At 42.7% G+C, this 19,237-nt stretch overlaps 1 protein-coding gene across 4 annotated transcripts in view; it reads right to left on the reverse strand.

Annotated features, from left to right (window-relative positions):
* LOC138651865 (sulfotransferase 2B1-like) overlaps positions 1–19,237 on the reverse strand; it is a 172,614-nt gene that overhangs the window by 102,679 nt on the left and 50,698 nt on the right. For 2 of the 4 annotated variants that reach the window (XM_069742428.1, XM_069742430.1), the window contains exon 2: positions 12,045–12,186. In XM_069742428.1, coding sequence (XP_069598529.1) covers positions 12,045–12,180 — 136 coding nt within the window. In that variant the 5' untranslated portion in view covers positions 12,181–12,186. Of the gene's footprint in view, positions 1–12,044; positions 12,187–12,316; positions 12,544–19,237 lie in introns of all 4 variants that reach the window. The other 2 variants (XM_069742429.1, XM_069742431.1) reach the window with 2 other exon arrangements.

Below are 19,237 nucleotides of genomic sequence, written 5' to 3' on the forward strand. Positions count from 1 at the left end.
ATCTCCAATTTTATTGTATCTGATACGGTCACTTGCTGACCCGTGGATTTGCTGCGGCTGATATCTCCATTAAGAGCTATTCGCCTTGCTAATAGATCTATCAGGCTAGTATAATCTGAATACAAAAATACCCAGGCTCATTGTTAAGTATGCAAAGTGAATAACACTTAGCCACTAGAATACCACTCCATGACATAAACTCAAAAAAGGAGAAACATAGGCGTTTTTATAAAAATATGAAAAGGTCTTTATTAACACAATCAAGTTAAAATAGACAAGGATAAAAGTTGAAAGATGTGCAGACAAGGACACCAAAATGTGGTGACACTCAGTATAATGTGCTGTTATAATAACTAGTGGTGAGCGAATGTGCTCGCCACTACTCGTTACTCGCCCGAGTATCACTATGCTCGGTGTACTCGGCGAGCACCGAGCATTTCCGGGATTATTTGGCGGTAACTGGTGTCTCCAACCAGCATTTTTGGCAGCCTTTAGAGACCCAATCACGCTGCAGGGATTGTCTGCCAGGCCATGAAACGCCGCACCCATCTTTGTTGTGGTCGTGCAGTGATTGGCTTGGCCGCACAGCATCATTCCCAGTATAAGAGACCTGGCACCGCCCTGCTCGCCACATTCTGCTCCGGATTCAGCGAGAGTAGGGAGAGCTGCTGCTGGGATAGGGTCAGAATAGTGGTTTATATAGTTAGTGTAGGTTTGCAACTCTTAAATCCACAGCTCCTGAGAAACCAACAGTCCTTTTTAGGGCTAATTCATGGGTTCCGATATTGCAGCACTAGGTAGGCAGGGCACAGCATATCCACATCAGTGCAAGGCCTGCAGGCACTGTATGTGCGTCCATTGCTCCCACTGCATCCCTCCCAAAGCTCCATAACTGCCTGCTGCTGCAGCTGCAGCTTCTTTACTATATACCTAGTTTCTATTTTTTTTCCCAAAAATTCACCACCCCCCAAAAAAATTATACAGTCTGTTTTGTCAGACTGAGGCCTGTTTAAAAATCATAGTTTGTCAGGCATACGTAGCATAGTTGTGTGTGCTAGCCTTTTGCCGCTTTTCTTTTCTTTTTATATTCACCAAAAAGGCCTCATATATCTGCATGCTCCAAGTTTTGGCATTTAAGGCCGTTTTGCCACTGTTTTTGCTGTCTGTTACTCTAATATATTCAGCAATATTTATTTGGCATTTAAAAAAAAACAGGCAACATATTTACCAGTGTGGTATTTCCGTGACAGCCCTCATATATCTGTGTGCTCCAAGTTTAGACCCGTAGAAGCGCTATTCACAGTACGAAACGGCCGTCGTCGACCCCTGCACACTCCTGTTATTATTGCACACCCCCGAGCCGTGAAGATGTTTTCTCACATGCTTGAATAAAGGACTGTCTAACTCCAGGATCGGTGAGTGCTGTTGCAGGTTCTTTGTGATTCACATGCTATTCAACTCCATGTTCCATGCGAGCACCTCTGATCAGCTGTCGGGCATCTGCTGTTGAAGTACACATCTTGGTCTCTCTGGTTCCTTGGGCTGTGCTGCTCACGTTTTTTCTTTTTCTCATTTACTTTATTGGCTAATTATATACAGCACTATTTAGCGTAACAAAATATAAAAAGGCCACCTATTTGCCAGTGTGAAATTGCCGTGTCAGCCCTCATATATCTGCTTGCTCCTAGTTTGGTCATTGTAGGCCGGTGTACCACTTTTTTTGCTGTCTGTTACTCTAAATATATACAGCACTAATTAGCTTCAAAAAATATAAAAAGGCCACATAGTTGCCAAGTGTGGTATTTCCATGACAGCCCTCATATATCTGCATGATCCAAGTTTGGGCATTGTAGGCCGGTGTACCACTTTTTTTTTGCTTTCTGTTACTTTAATTATATACAGCATTATTTAGCATAATATATATAAAAAGGCCACATTTTTGCCAGTGTGGTACTTCCGTGACAGCCCTCATATATCTGCGTGATCCAAGTTTGGGCATTGTAGGCCGCTGTACCACTTTTTTTGCTGTCTGTTACTCTAATTATATACAGCACTATTTATCTTCAAAAATATAAAAAGGCCACATATTTTCCAGTGTGGGATTTCCGTGACAGCCCTCATATAGCTGTGTGTTCAAAGTTTGGGCATTGTAGGCCGGTGTACCACTTTTTTTGCTGTCAGATACTCAAATTATATACAGCACTATTTAGCATAAAAAAATATAAAAAGGCCACATATTTGCCACTGTGGTATTTCCGTGACAGCCCTCATATATCTGCGTGCTCCAGGTTTGGTCATTGTTGGCCGGTGTACCACTTTTTTTGCTGTCTATTACACTAATTATATACAGCACTATTTAGCATTAAATTTTTTAAAAAGGCCACATATTTTCCAGTGTGGTATTTCCGTGACAGCCCTCATATATCTGTGTGTTCCAAGTTTGGGGATGGTAGGCCAGTGTGCCACTTTTTTTGCTGTCTGTTACTCTTATTATATACAGCACTATTTAGCATAAAAAAATAAAAAGCCCACATATTTGCCAGTGTGGTATTTCTATGACAGGACTTATATATCTGCGTGTTCCAAGTTTGGTCATTGCAGGCCGGTGTACCACTTTTTTTGCTGTCTGATAGTCTAATTTTATACAGCGCTATTTTGCATTAAAAAATATAAGAAGGCCACATATTTGACAGTGTATTAATTCCGTGACAGCCCTCATACAGTTAGGGCCAGAAATATTTGGACAGTGACACAAGTTTTGTTATTTTAGCTGTTTACAAAAACATGTTCAGAAATAAAATTATATATGTAATATGGGCTGAAAGTGCACACTCCCAGCTGCAATATGATAGTTTCCACATCCAAATCGGAGAAAGGGTTTAGGAATCATAGCTCTGTAATGCATAGCGTCCTCTTTTTCAAGGGACCAAAAGTAATTGGACAATGGACTCTAAGGGCTGCAATTAACTCTGAAGGCGTCTCCCTCGTTAACCTGTAATCAATGAAGTAGTTAAAAGGTCAGGGGTGGATTCCAGGTGTGTGGTTTTGCATTTGGAAGCTGTTGCTGTGAGCAGACAACATGCGGTCAAAGGAACTCTCAATTGAGGTGAAGCAGAACATCCTGAGGCTGAAAAAAAAGAAAAAATCCATCAGAGAGATAGCAGACATGCTTGGAGTAGCAAAATCAACAGTTGGGTACATTCTGAGAAAAAAGGAATTGACTGGTGAGCTTGGGAACTCAAAAAGGCCTGGGCGTCCACGGATGACAACAGTGGTGGATGATCGCCGCATACTTAATTTGGTGAAGAAGAACCCGTTCACAACATCAACTGAAGTCCAGAACACTCTCAGTGAAGTAGGTGTATCTGTCTCTAAGTCAACAGTAAAGAGAAGACTCCATGACAGTAAATACAAAGGGTTCACATCTAGATGCAAACCATTCATCAATACCAAAAATAGACAGGCCAGAGTTAAATTTGCAGAAAAACACCTCAAGAAGCCAGCTCAGTTCTGGAAAAGTATTCTATGGACAGATGAGACAAAGATCAACCTGTACCAGAATGATGGGAAGAAAAAAGTTTGGAGAAGAAAGGGAACGGCACATGATCCAAGGCACACCACATCCTCTGTAAAACATGGTGGAGGCAACGTGATGGCATGGGCATGCATGGCTTTCAATGGCACTGGGTCACTTGTGTTTATTGATGACATAAGAGCAGACAAGAGTAGCCGAATGAATTCTGAAGTGTACCGGGATATACTTTCAGCCCAGATTCAGCCAAATGCTGCAATGTTGATTGGACGGCGCTTCATAGTACAGATGGACAATGACCCCAAGCATACAGCCAAAGCTACCCAGGAGTTCATGAATGCCAAAAAGTGGAACATTCTGCAATGGCCAAGTCAATCTCCAGATCTAAACCCAATTGAGCATGCATTTCACTTGCTCAAATCCAGACTTAAGACGGAAAGACCCACAAACAAGCAAGACCTGAAGGCTGCGGCTGTAAAGGCCTGGCAAAGCATTAAGAAGGAGGAAACCCAACGTTTGGTGATGTCCATGGGTTCCAGACTTAAGGCAGTGATTGCCTCCAAAGGATTTGCAACAAAATATTGAAAATAAAAATATTTTGTTTGGGTTATGTTTATTTGTCCAATTACTTTTGACCTCCTAAAATGTGGAGTGTTTGTAAAGAAATGTGTACAATTCCTACATTTTCTATCAGATATTTTTGTTCAACCCTTCAAATTAAACGTTACAATCTGCACTTGAATTCTGTTGTAGAGGTTTCATTTCAAATTCAATGTGGTGGCATGCAGAGCCCAACTCGCGAAAATTGTGTCACTGTCCAAATATTTCTGGCCCTAACTGTATATCTGCGTGTTCCAAGCTTGGTCATTGTAGGCCCGTGGACCACTTTTTTGCTGTCTGATACTCTAATTATACAGAGCACTATTTAGCATAAAAAAATATAAGAAAGCCACATATTTGCCAGTGTGATATTTCCGTGAAAGCCCTCATATATCTGCGTGCTCCAAGTTTGGTCATTGTAGGCCCGTGGACCACTTTTTTGCTGTCTGTTACTCTAATTATATACAGCACTATTTAGCATAAAAAAAAAATTAAAAGCCCACATATTTGCCAGTGTGGTATTTCCATGACAGCCCTTATATATCTGCGTGTTCCAAGTTTGGTTATTGTAGGCCGGTGTACGACTTTTTTTGCTGTCTGATACTCTAATTATATACGGCGCTATCTAGCTTAAAAAAATATAAAAAGGCCACATATTTGCCAAGTGTGTTATTTCCATTACAGCCCTCATATCTGCGTGCTCCAAGTTTGGGCATTGAAGGCCGGTGGACCACTTTTTTTGCTGTCTGTTACTCTACTTATATACAGCACTATTTTGCATAAATTAACTTCACCAAAAATCCCACAAAAATTGAATACAGTCTGTTATGTCAGGCTGAGGCCTGCCTGGGGTTTGGGTTTGAAAAATCGTAGATTTGCAGGCATACTGATCAGATATTGTTTCACTACTAATAAATATATTTGTGTGGAGCATTTGAAATAGTACAGTAGTCCATTTAAAATGAGCAAGAGACGGGGAAGTGGATGTGATGTTGATGGAGCATGCAGAGGACGAGGCTGTGGCCAAGGTTAAAGTGAGCAAGAACAAAGACCCACATCTTCTTGCTTGACCTTCCTGTCCCAGTTTCTAGGGGACCGCAGCACACCACTATTGAAGCCAGAGCAGTGTGAAACAGTTGTTGGTTGGGTAGCAGATAATGTTTCCAGTCACTTAGCACCACCACCACCACCATGTCTTCCACATGGTGAAGTGTGAGTAGCCATGAGTGTGGCCCGGATATTCCTCACCCTGATCCTCCATCCTCCCACCATGCCAAGTGCCCTGAGACAACTAACCCACACTTGGACACTCTGATGAGCTGTTCAGTTTTCTATTTCAAGATTCAGAACTATCGGCCGGTCAATTTGAAGTGGGAACGGATGAGATCGCATGTAGAGATGCCCAAAGCTTTGACCAGCCCTGGTCACGCGAAGGTGATGGTGGGAAAGTGTCGGAAGAGGTGGACAATGGTGAGACACAATTGTCAGAAAGTCAGGAGGAGGAGCAGGGTGTGGATGTGGAAGACGAGGAGGTAGATGACTATGTGACTTACCCAACTGGACAGGAGGACATGCAGAGCGAGGGCAGCAGCACACATGGGGAAAAGGCATATCACCCCAACAGGCAGGAGGAAGCAGTGTGGTGGCCACAGACAGAAGGCGTGCATCCATTCCCCGTAACACCAACATGAGGGAAGTTGCCATTCCAACTGTTAGATTTTCCAGAGTCTGGTTATTTTTTAAAGACTCTGCCGATAACCCCAAACAGGCCATTTGCAGCACCTGCCATGCACGCATCAGCATGGGTAGCAAAACAACCAGCCCAACTACCACCAGCATGATCAGGCACATGGCAGCAATGCACCCAACTTTGTGGGTCAACCCCAGGCTCCAGGACCACTGCCTGCAGGTCACACCACTGCTTCTTCCACTGTTTTGCGTAGATGCCAATTCCCAGTACACGGTGCATGTGAAGATGTCTCTAGCCCTGCATCTGTTGTGGCCCACAGTCAAGCAGCACCATCATCAAGCCCTTCCACATCCTTGTCCCAGCACAGCCTTCAGTCGTCTATAACCCAGTCTTTGGAACGCAAGCGGAAATACCCATCCAACGCCCCATAGGCCACAGTCCTAAATTCTAATATCTCTCTTCTGCTTGCGTGAGAAATGCTGCCTTTTAGGCTCATTGAGACAGAAGCTTTCCGCAACCCGATGGCGGTGGCCGTCCCAAGGTACTCGGTCCCCAGTCGCCTCTATTTCCCTGGTGTGCTGTATCGGCATTACACCAGCATGTGTCCCACAACGTTACTCGTGCCCTCAACAATGCTGTTACAGGGAAAGTCCACCTAACCACGGACACATGAACAAGTGCTGGTGGGAAGGGACGGTACATCTCACTGACGGTACACTGAATTAACATAGTGGAAGCCGGGACCCAGTCGGACATTGTATGAAATACATCCTCCCCACCCTGAGGATTGCTGGCCCTATGTCAATCAGGGTTGCCCCCACAGTCTACAGCTCCTGCACCTCCTCCTCCTCCTCTTCATACTCCATCTCTGAAATCAACACATCAGTCAGAATGCCAGTCAGCTGCCGCAGCCGAGTGGCAACAGGCTGTGCTGAAGCTAATCTGCATACGTGACAAACCGCACAATGCAGAAGAGTTGTGGACAGCGCTGAAAGAGCAGTTAAATGTTTGAATGACACTGGTGAACCTATAGCCAGGCATGGTTGTGTGTGACAATTGCCGTAACCTGGTGGCAGCTCTGAGGCAAGGTGAACTCACACATGTACCTTGCTTTTCCCATGTGCTTAACCTTGTGGCTCAACGTTTTCTGAAATGCTACCTGGAGTTGCTGGATCTGCTAGTGAAAGTATGCCATATGGCTGCCTATTTCAGAAAGTTAGCTACAGCTTCAGCTGCCCTTGCCGTGCTTCAGCAGCATTTGCAGCATCCAGCTCACCGGCTGGTGTGTGATGTCCCCATGCTCTGGAACTCTATGCTGCTTATGTTGGAAAGGCTTTGTGAGCAGAAGAGGGCAGTTCTTGACTACCAACATCAACAAGGCCATCGATATTCAGTACAGACTCCACACATAAGACCTCAGGAGTGGACATGGATGTCCGACATATGTACCATTCTCAAAAACTTTGAGGACTGCACCAACATGGTGAGCAGCGATGACGCCATGATTAGCATCACCATTCCGCTTCTCAGCATTCTGAAAACCTCTCTGCTCACAATTAAAGAGGATGCATTGCATACAGAGTACGAGGACATGGAGCAAAAAACCATACAGGGGGATTACACTCAGCCCAGCCTCATGACTTCTCATCGTGGATTGGTAGTCAATGAAAAGGAGGAGGAAGAACAGGAGCTACTTTCATGCACTATAGATGGTACTACAAACACAGCTGTCATACCATCTGTTCAGCTGGGATGGCCTGAGGACAGGGAGGGGGAGGAGGAGGAGGAGGAGGAGGAGAAGGACAGCATGCTAGTCATTCTGTTGGTGAGAACACGGAAGTCTTGCGTGTTAGCAGTCTGGCATGCGTGGCTGACTTTAGGCTGTGCTGCGTTTCACGTGCCCCTCTCATTATAAAAATTTTGGGTGACACTCATTACTGGTTGGTGACACTTCTAGACCCACGCTACAAAGAGAACTTTCAATCTTTTCTACCATAGGCAGAGAGGTGTACTAAAATGTTGCAGTATCAGAGGGCCCTTGTAGCAGAATTACTTAGAAAATTTCCATGTGAGAATGCTGGCAGCAGACTTCAGAGTTTGTTGTACAACCAAGGAGTCCAAGCGAGACAGACAGAAGTGCAATCCAGCTCAGGCAGGGAAACGATGGCAAAGTTCAGGGACAGTTTTCTCAGTCCCTCCCATCGTGACGGCACAGAGGCAAGGGGTGGTGTCACAAGAAGTGCAATGTTTGTGAAGGTGGTGAGCGAGTAACTTGCATATAGTACAAACGTCCTCCGTGATTCCTCTGTGCCTTTTAATTATTGAGTATCCAAGCTGGACACGTGGCATGAACTGGCTCTCTACGCCTTGGAGGACCTGACCTGCCCTGCTGTTAGCGTTCTGTCAAAGCGGGTTTTAGTGTCGCTGTTGGAATTATAACAGATAAGAGCATCCGACTGTCAACTGAAAATGCTGACAGGCTGACACTTATAAAAATGAACAAGGGCTGGATTGGGAAAGACTTCTGTACATCACCAAGTGAAAACAGCGAAACATAACCTCAAATACTTTCTCTCTTTTTGGGGAGGTGTAATCTCATGCACCTCTTCACAACCACACATGGGTATACACTTCCAGATTTGGTCTGTTTGTTGTTATCCTCCTCCTTATCCTCATCCTCATCATCCAGAACAACTAGATGACCATGGTGAACGTGCTCTGTACTATTATAGGCCGGTGAATTTTGGGCACGGGGGCTGTGATGGCATTATTTTATTTAGTAAAAACAGGACCCCACATTGGGAAATTGGGCATTACATTACAATGGGCCTACATCTTAAGTCTGTCTCCTGCAATGTGTCCTTTAACTGCCACTACATGACCAGAGTGAACGTGTTCAGTACTGTTATAGGCCTGTGAAGTTTGGGCAAGGGGCCTGCGATGGCACTAGTCTATTTTAAAAAGGTACCCCCATTTAGGGAATTGTTTGGCAGCTCAAGCACTGCATTACAAGTCTCAGAGACACACGCCACTAAATTGGGCCAACTTCTTAACTCTGTCTCCTGTTGTGAATTCCGCTCTTGGGCTCCCTCTGGTGGTTGTAAGTGGCACTTTTGTGAGTTCTGCTCTTGGGCTCCCTCTTGTGGTTTCTAGTGGTATGGCTGCTCCTTGGAGTTAGCTGTCATCAGCTGCCTCCACTTATTGTCCGCTATTTAAGTCTGGCTCTTTCTTCAGCCTTTGCCTCTTGTCAATGTTCCAGGCTGGATTCACATCTCTGCTTGGATTCTCCTGGTTTCCTGACCAGTTCTGCAAAGATAAGTTCTGGCTTTGCTCATTTCAGTCCACATGTTGTGGACTTATTGTTCTGTGCATTCTATATTTGTCCAGCTTGTCAGAATGGATTTTTTCTGTTAGCTGGAAGCTCTGGGAAGCAGATTTACCCTCCACACCTTTAGTCAGGTGTGGAGATTTTGTGAACTCTGTGTGGATTGTTTTTTAGTTTTTATACTGACCGCACAGTATCCTTTCCTGTCCTATCTATCAAGCTAGACTGGCCTCCTATGCTAAAATCTGATTTCATTTCTGCGTATGTTATTTTCCCCTCCTCTCACTGTCAATATTTGTGGGGGGCTATCTTTCCTTTGGGGATTTTCTCTGAGGCAAGATAGATTTCCTGTTTCCATCTTTAGGGGAAGTTAGATCTTAGGCTGTGCCTAGGGGTCTAGGGAGCGTCAGGTACCCCCCACGGCTATTTTCAGTTGCGCTGTAAGGTTCAGGGTTTGCGGTCAGTACAGATGCCACCTCCTTCAGAGCTTGTCTCATGTTGTTCCTAAACCACCAGATCATAACAGTCTCCTGCAATGTCTTTTCTTTAATGGCCACTGGATCACCAGGGTGATCGTGCTCTGTAGGGTGAATTTTTAGCATGGGGGCTGTGATAGCACTAGTTTATTTAGTAAAAAAAGGACCCCACATTAGAGAATTGGGCATTACATTACACTGGGCCTATTTCTTAAGTCTGTCTCCTGCAATGTGTCCTTTAACTGCCACTAGATGACCAGGGTGAACGTGCTCAGTACTGTTATAGGCTGGTGAATTTTGGGCAAGGGGCCTGCGATGGCACTAGTCTTTTTTTAAAAAAGGTGTCCCCATTGAGGAATTGTTTGGCAGCTCATTCACTGCATTACAAGTCTCATAAACACACACCATTACATTGGGCCTACTTCTTAACTCTGTCTCCTGCAATGTCTCTTCTTTAACTGCCACTAGATCACCAGGGTGAACCTGCTTTGTACTCTTATAGGCAGGTAAAGTTTGGGCAAGGGGGGATGTGATGGCAATAATACATTTTTTTTAGAAAGGAACCCCACATTGTTGAAACCACATCCTTGTTGGCAAAGACTTAATAACTTTTGTGTACCATAAAGAGCTCCCTTAAAAAGCTCCTTTTTGTGTTGCCTGGTTGCTCACATTGGACACAATACACATCATATAAATTTGATAAAGCAATGCTGTTAGTATGGCTCAGTAGTGAATTAAAAATATAACTTTGTCCATTATATTAGTTTCTCACCTTGAGAGCCATAACTTTGGCAGCCTCAAATGTACCAATGGTGAATATACAAATGGCGATTTGGAAACAAGATTAAAATACTGTATACCAAATGCATTCAGACAATCACATAGCTGCATTTCTTGTAAAACATTTACAGATGTGACACACAATGCTCATAGTGACAAAATCTTGATAAATATTTGTTTATTCACTTCACAAACATCTCTAAGCTTCTATATGTTTGCTATTTGTCATTGTAAAACATTATGGTTTACTGAAACTATGCCTGTGGTGGGTTGATCTAAATCCTTGTGGCTTTTATTTTCTAGGGGTTTATGGCCCCTCATCTGATGACTCCATGATATCTCAGAAGAGGGTTGCATTGACAATCCAACACAATGGGAGGCACTTCGAACACATTTTATAAGTGATCATAAACTTGTAAATAATTCATGAAAGAATAAAGTTGTGTTAAAACCAAGCACACCATTGTTTTTCTTGTGAAATTCTCAATAGGTTTGATGTGTCACATGACCCTCTTCCTATTGAAAAAATAACGGATCCAAAATGGCTGACTTCCAAATGACCGCCATGGTCACCACCCTTCTTGAAAAGTTTTCCTCCTCCCATATACTAATATGCCACAAACAGGAAGTTGATACCACCAACCATTCCCATTTTATTTAGGTGTATCCATATAAATGGCCCACTCTATAGTAAGGTTCCCCATTATGGAGAGTGCCAAGTTAGGGTAGGCAGATTTGTAGGTCATGCAATGTTCCCTTTGGAATTTAGATAAGCAATCAGAGAAGAAGAAGACAGGAACTTAGAGCTCCTGATGTATTTCTCTCTGACGAGGTTCTTTGCATTGTCTATTATTACACACAGACAAAAGCAGGTTTTAATCAGTTGTAAAACATGAATGCTCTGCATTCAAATTAATTCTATATTTTGGGCATGACACCTTTCTTAATTGATCCCTTAGTTGTTTTTATTTGTTTTAAAGTCAATACTACTTGACTTTGACTTTGGTCCAAAAATTTTTGCAAATTTGTTGTTGATTTTTTTAAGTAATAAAGTTAATTTTACACAAATATAAGCAAAATTTTTCTCACGTTGCTTTCTCATATTCCTAATCTCTCCTTTTGATGCCTCCAAAGTTAGACACCAAGATTTATTCCACAAGTCAATGGTCTTAAACATGCTTGAACTGGCCAGTAGGGGAAAAGGATAATTCTCTGGTAGACCCCTGTGAAGTTGTGCTTATGAGCACTTGATTCACTATTTACAGAAAAAAAGAAATCATCTAATCATTCAGTAAACAATAGGCTAGCCAAGTTAATATTATATAGAAGCAAAAGCAAATTTGCGTACTAGGGTCAGGTCATTTTTGCACGTAGCTGAACAGTGGGGCCAAATAGTCATTGTTATTTGTGGGCCTTTCTCAACCCAGTCTGACACTAGTTTTAAATATTTGTGGAAATGTTTTGTCAAAGTCAGAAACAAACATTAGCTTGTAAATAAAATAAAATTCTTTACTTTATATAAAAAAAATATTGTAAAAGAAAAAAAGAAAACAAAGAGAAAGTGTGAAAAAACCCCACTATCAATGCAGAATAACCATGTTATCTAAAATAAAATAATTTGTATATAAACTTTGAATTTACCTGATTTTGGATACGTTATATTATAGATGTCATCATCTCTAACTTGAAATTCATTTTCCACAAACTCCAGATCTTCTGTAGAGGTTGATACTTCAGGGAAAAGGACTCCCTTGTATTCAATGTAAGGATCCGACATGTCTTACTTTAAAAGAGATAAATAATGAGGTCATAATAAGGTAATATGCATACTTCAAGATATTGAAAATAGATACACAGTTCATAGAGTAAGTTCCTTTATCTCTTTAGACTTTCGAATAGAAACTGTCACTTACCATACCCCAACTTAGGAGTTAACGTCAGTTACTAGGTGTAACATGCAAATATGATCAACATTTATCTGCTGAACAATTCGCTTACTGAGCACGAGAGGCTGGATTACTAATGAGGCATCTTGTCAGGCACCATGAAGATCTCAGTGGCTGGGACTTATGTCTCACCTGATCCTGAAGCAGTTATGGGTGTTTTTTACTACCATAAACTTTACGGAAAGTAACAAAACCTACAAGAAACAAAATGAGCAAAAAACCCTGCTGTAATTAAATAAGTAAAAAGCCAGTGGATTTAAATAACTCAGTGTTCTTAGTAATACTGTTTTTGATCAAAAATAGCATAACAGCAATCTCACCATCGTCAAGGTGCCCCTGATCTGGACAAGACCTACACTATTCAATATTAAAAATCTTGCCATGTGTCAGAGTTGACCTCAGTGTGTGAATAAGGGCAGACAAAAGGACCGAGTCCCAATCTATGGACACCAGTCTAGGGAAGCTTTTAAATGTAATTATGTGCACTTTGATGACACATGGACATGGACAGATCAGTGCAACCAGGAGACAATGATAGTTACATAGTTACATAGTTACATAGTTATTAAGGTTGAAGGAAGACTATAAGTCCATCTAGTTCAACCCATAGCCTAACCTAACTTGGCCTAACATGTTGATCCAGAGGAAGGCAAAAAAAAAACATGTGGCAAAGAGTAAGCTCCACATTGGGGAAAAAAATTCCTTCCCGACTCCACATACGGCAATCAGACTAGTTCCCTGGATCAACGCCCTATCAAGGAATCTTGTGTATATACCCTGTAACATTATACTTTTCCAGAAAGGTATCCAGTCCCCTCTTAAATTTAAGTAATGAATCACTCATTACAACATCATACGGCAGAGAGTTCCATAGTCTCACTGCTCTTACAGTAAAGAATCCGCGTCTGTTATTATGCTTAAACCTTTTTTCCTCCAAACGCAGAGGATGCCCCTTTGTCCCTGTTTCAGGTCTATGATTAAAAAGATCATCAGAAAGGACTTTGTACTGTCCCCTCATATATTTATACATTAAAATAAGATCACCCCTTAGTCTTCGTTTTTCCAAACTAAATAGCCCCAAGTGTAATAACCTATCTTGGTATTGCAGACCCCCCAGTCCTCTAATAACCTTGGTCGCTCTTCTCTGCACCAGCTCTAGTTCAGCTATGTCTTTCTTATACACCGGAGACCAGAACTGTGCACAGTATTCTAAGTGTGGTCGAACTAGTGACTTGTATAGAGGTAAAATTATGTTCTCCTCATGAGCATCTATGCCTCTTTTAATACATCCCATTATTTTATTTGCCTTTGTAGCAGCTGCCTGACACTGGCCACTGAATATGAGTTTGTCATCCACCCATACACCCAGGTCTTTTTCATTGACGGTTTTGCCCAGAGTTTTAGAATTAAGCACATAATTATACATCTTATTACTTCTACCCAAGTGCATGACCTTACATTTATCCCCATGAAAGCTCATTTGCCATTTATCAGCCCAAGCTTCTAGTTTACATAAATCATCCTGTAATATAAAATTGTCCTCCTCTGTATTGATTACCCTGCAGAGTTTAGTGTCATCTGCAAATATTGAAATTCTACTCTGAATGCCCCCTACAAGGTCATTAATAAATATGTTAAAAAGAAGAGGGCCCAATACTGACCCCTGTGGTACCCCACTGCTAACCGCTACCCAGTCCGAGTGTGCTCCATTAATAACCACCCTTTGTTTCCTATCCCTGAGCTAGCTCTCAACCCACTTACACATATTTTCCCCTATCCCCATTATTCTCATTTTATGTATCAACCTTTTGTGTGGCACCGTATCAAAAGCTTTTGAAAAGTCCATATAAACTACATCCACTGGGTTCCCTTGGTCCAGTCCGGAACTTACCTCTTCATAGAAACTGATCAAATTAGTCTGACATGAACGGTCCCTAGTAAACCCGTGCTGATACTGGGTCATGAGGTTATTCCTCTTCAGATACTCCAGTATAGCATCCCTTAGAATGCCCTCCAGGATTTTACCCACAGTAGAGGTTAAGCTTACTGGCCTATAATTTCCGAGTTCAGTTTTTGTTCCCTTTTTGAATATTGGCACCACATTTGCTATACGCCAGTCCTGTGGTACAGACCCTGTTATTATGGAGTCTTTAAAGATTAAAAATAATGGTCTATCAATGACTGTACTTAATTCCTGCAGTACTCGAGTGTGTATCCCATCCGGGCCCGGAGATTTGTCAATTTTAGTGATTTTTAGACGCCGCCGCACTTCCTGCTGGGTTAAGCCGGTGACATTTAATTGGGAATTTTTATCACCAGACATTTTGTCTGCCATGGGATTTTCTTGTGTAAATGCTGATGAAAAAAAGTCATTTAGCATATTGGCTTTTTCCTCATCCTCATCCACCATCTCACCCAGACTATTTTTAAGGGGGCCAACACTATCATTTTTTAGTTTCTTACTATTTATGTAGTTAAAGAATATTTTAGGATTATTTTTACTCTCTCCTGCAATGAGTCTCTCTGTCTCAATCTTTGCTGCCTTGATTTTCTTTTTACAGAATTTATTTAATTTTCTGTATTTATTTAATGCCTCCTCACTACCTACTTCCTTTAATTCTCTAAATGCTTTCTTTTTGTCACTTATTGCGCCCCTTACAGCTCTATTTAGCCATATTGGTTTCATCCTATTTCTAGTATGTTTATTCCCATACGGTATATACTGTGCACAGGTCCTATCCAGGATGCTAATAAACGTCTCCCATTTTCTTTGTGTATTTTTGTGTCTCAGGATATCGTCCCAGTTAATTGCACCAAGATCCTCTCTCATCCGTTGGAAATTTGCCCTCCTGAAGTTAAGTGTCCTTGTAACCCCTCTATTACACATCTTATTAAAGGATACATGAAAACTTATTATTTTGTGATCACTATTCCCCAAGTGACCCCCAACCCTTATATTTGCTATGCGGTCTGGCCTGTTGGTTAATATTAGGTCTAGCAGTGCCCCCCTTCTTGTTGGGTCCTGAACCAGTTGTGAAAGGTAATTGTCTCTCATAGTTGTCAAAAACCGATTACCTTTGCTGGAACTGCAGGTTTCTGTTCCCCAATCTATTTCAGGGTAGTTGAAGTCCCCCATAATAATGACTTCTCCTTGAGTCGCAGCTTCATCTATTTGCTTTACGAGGATATTCTCCATTGCTTCCATTATTTTTGGAGATTTATAACAAACTCCTATCAGTAATTTATTATTTTTTCCCCCTCCCCTTATCTCCACCCACAGGGATTCTACATTTTCATTAAATTCACCTATATTATCGCGCAGGATGGGTTTTAAGGACGATTTTACATATAGACACACCCCTCCCCCTCGCTTATCTGTACGGTCATTTCTGAACAGGCTATAGCCCTGCAAGTTAACAGCCCAGTCATGGCTCTCATCCAGCCATGTTTCAGATATCCCCACCATGTCATAATTATGCTCCAACAACATTAGTTCTAATTCGTCCATTTTGTTGGCGAGGCTTCTGGCATTAGTATACATGCACATTATGTTCCTCTCTGTACTTCTATTTCTTAAATTATTAACTGTTCTAACCCCACCCCCCATGCCACCGCCACCCCCATCCTCCTTATTTGTGCCCAAGTCTCTATCTGCACTATCTTCCCGTCCTATAAAATGAATACCCTCCCCCCCAATCCCTAGTTTAAACACTCCTCCAACCTTCTAGCCATTTTCTCCCCCAGCACAGCTGCACCCTCCCCATTGAGGTGCAGCCCGTCCCTAGCGTAGAGCCTGTAGCCAACTGAGAAGTCGGCCCAGTTCTGCAGGAACCCAAACCCCTCTTTCCTACACCAATTCTTGAGCCACTTATTAACCTCCCTAATCTCCCGTTGCCTCTCTTGCGTGGCACGTGGTACCGGCAGTATTTCGGAAATGCTTTCAGTTTGCAGCCTAATTCCCTGAAATCATCTTTAAGGACCTTCCACCTACCTCTAACTTGGTCATTAGTGCCAATGTGCACCATGACCGCTGGGTCCTCACCAGCCCCTCCCAGTAATCTGTCCACCCGATCAGCGATGTGTCGGACTTGAGCGCCAGGTAGGCAGCACACCGTTCTACGATCCCTGTCTTTGTGACAGATTGCCCTATCTGTTCCCCTAATAATTGAGTCGCCCACTACCAGCACCTGTCTGGCCTGCCCTGCTCTCCTATTTCCCTCCTTACTGGAGCAGTCACTCCTCCGGCTTTCAGAGGACATGCCTGGCTGCAGCAGTGCTACCCCTGTACTGGCACCCCCCTCATCTGCCAACTTAGCAAACTTATTGGGGTGTGCCAGATCAGGACTAGCCTCCCTGGCACTCTTCCCTCTACCCCGCTTCCTAACTGTCACCCAGCTTGCTACTTCATTGTCCTGCAGCTCCATCCTACCATCCCCCCCCTCATCTGTCCCATTGAGCGTCTGCTCCGTGAGCAGAAGACTCCTCTCCATATTGTCTATGGATCTCAGTGTTGCCAGCTGCACATTTAGAGTCAGAATCTGGGTTTCCAAATGCACAACGTGCTCACATCTCGCACAGCAGTATGCACCCTCGACCGGCTGCTCAAGGATTGCATACATGTGGCAAAATGTGCACTGGATGGCATTAACAATCGTGGAGCACATTTCCTAATGGGGATTGCACCAGACAGACCAGTTCAATAAAAAAAATAAAAAATAAATACAAAGTATTATTAAAAATCAGACAGCAATTCAGTACTTCCTTCCTTGGAAACTTCCTGACTCCAAAGTCACTGAATCACAAGTCACACTTACCGCCGTCCACACTTACGCTCAGGCCACACTCAGCTCGCTCACACTCGCTATGCTGAAGATTTAAAGATTTTATTTTTTTTCTCTAGTTCCCTTAACAGCAATCCACCTTGCTGTCCAAATGCACTTCCAAAAAAAGGATGGGATGGGAATATTTTTCAGCAGCCGGTGCCTGGGAGAAGAAAGACAGTTCACTCTGATCCCTGGCATTAGCAGCTGCAGAAGATAGCCCTTATCAGTGTGTCTTATCCATGACAAAATTTCATTGTGGTGATCTCCTTGAGGTCACCGCAGTTGATTGGGCTGCTCACAGTGAAGTGTGGGAACTCTATGACATCACCACTCATCACAGAAGCTACACATGCAGCACCTTATTGTATCCTGCTCTTCAGCCTGGACGGTCACATCTTGGCACCGTCTAGGTTGTAAAGCACTTATCTCTGAGATCGATTTACGGCATGGGATAGTGAGTCGGACAGGTGAGGAGATGGTGGTTTATTATTTTTCTGTTTTTTAACAGGGGACAAGGGCTTCAATGGCATGAGGGTAGGTTAAGTATTAATGTTTTTTTTTTATTTTTAAATACATGTGTTAAACAGGGTGTTTAGTAGGGCCGTACTGGGCCGCAGGCTTTCAAAGGGAGGACGCCATGACAGGGTTAAGTGATAATACATGAGGAAGCATTGGGTAGAAGGAATTTTGGGTGGGGAAGGGTTAATAAGTTTGAATCAGGGGTATGATGTATGGCTGGGGGGGGGGAATAGGGAGAGGAGGCGGAGTAAGGGCGGGCAGTATAAGGGGCAACGGCCATCTCAGTGGGGCAACCATTTTAGGTTCCCCACCGTACTAGAAACAAGCTCCCACCCACCCTCCCTCTTTTTATTTATTTATTTATTTTTTGGTTGCGTTGGGAAAGTCCATAGGTGACGTCAAGGTCGTTAAAAAAAAAAAAGGGGTTATTATTATTGTATTGCTTGAATTATTGCAATATGTTTTCTGTTGTTTTGTCGCGGCAGCAGGGCGTGGGGGGGGAGGTCCTCGAGGTTGGTGGTGATGGAAATGGTGGATCGGAGGGGGGGGGGATCTCAAAGGTCCTGGACTCCCCCGTGGGTCAACAAATTTGGAATGGAACAAAAGATCACATGGAGGTGATAATTAGGATACATGGGTAATTTTGGAGGAAATTGGCCGGGTGAGTCTATGGGCGTCTCTGAGCTGGAGCGTAGCGGCTAGAGGCAAGACGCGACCTGGAGGCCAAGTTTGTTACGGTTATGGAGGACAAGTTTTATGGTCTGGAGGCCAAGTTTATTACATTTTGGGGCTTCGAGGACCGCCCTCCCCGTGGTTAATGTTTAACCCCTTTACCCCCAAGGGTGGTTTGCACGTTAATGACCGGGACAATTTTTACAATTCTGACCACAGTCCCTTTATGAGGTTATAACTCTGGAACGCTTCAATGGATCCTGGTGATTCTGACATTGTTTTCTCGTGACATATTGTACTTCATGACAATGGTAAAAATTCTTTGATAGTACCTGCGTTTATTTGTGAAAAAAATGGAAATTTGGCGAAAATTATGAAAATTTCGCAATTTTCCAACTTTGAATTTTTATGCAATTAAATCACAGAGATATGTCACACAAAATACTTAATAAGTAACATTTCCCACATGTCTACTTTACATCAGCACAATTTTGGAACCAAAATTTTTTTTTGTTAGGGAGTTATAAGGGTAAAAAGTTGACCAGCAATTTCTCATTTCTACAACACCATTTTATTTTAGGGACCACATCTCATTTGAAGTCATTTTGAAGGGTCTATATGATAGAAAATACCCAAGTGTGACACCATTCTAAAAACTACACCCCTCAAGGTGCTCAAAACCATATTCAAGAAGTTTATTAACCCTTCTGGTGCTTCACAGGAATTTTTTGAATGTTTAAATAAAAATGAACATTTAACTGTTTTTCACAAAAAATTTAATTCACTCCAATTTGTTTTATTTTACCAAGGGTAACAGGAGAAAATGGACCTCAAACATTGTTGTACAATTTGTCCTGAGTATGCCAATACCCCA

Source organism: Ranitomeya imitator, chromosome 10, assembly GCF_032444005.1.
Source record: "Ranitomeya imitator isolate aRanImi1 chromosome 10, aRanImi1.pri, whole genome shotgun sequence".
Classification (NCBI taxonomy): Eukaryota; Metazoa; Chordata; class Amphibia; order Anura; family Dendrobatidae; genus Ranitomeya; species Ranitomeya imitator.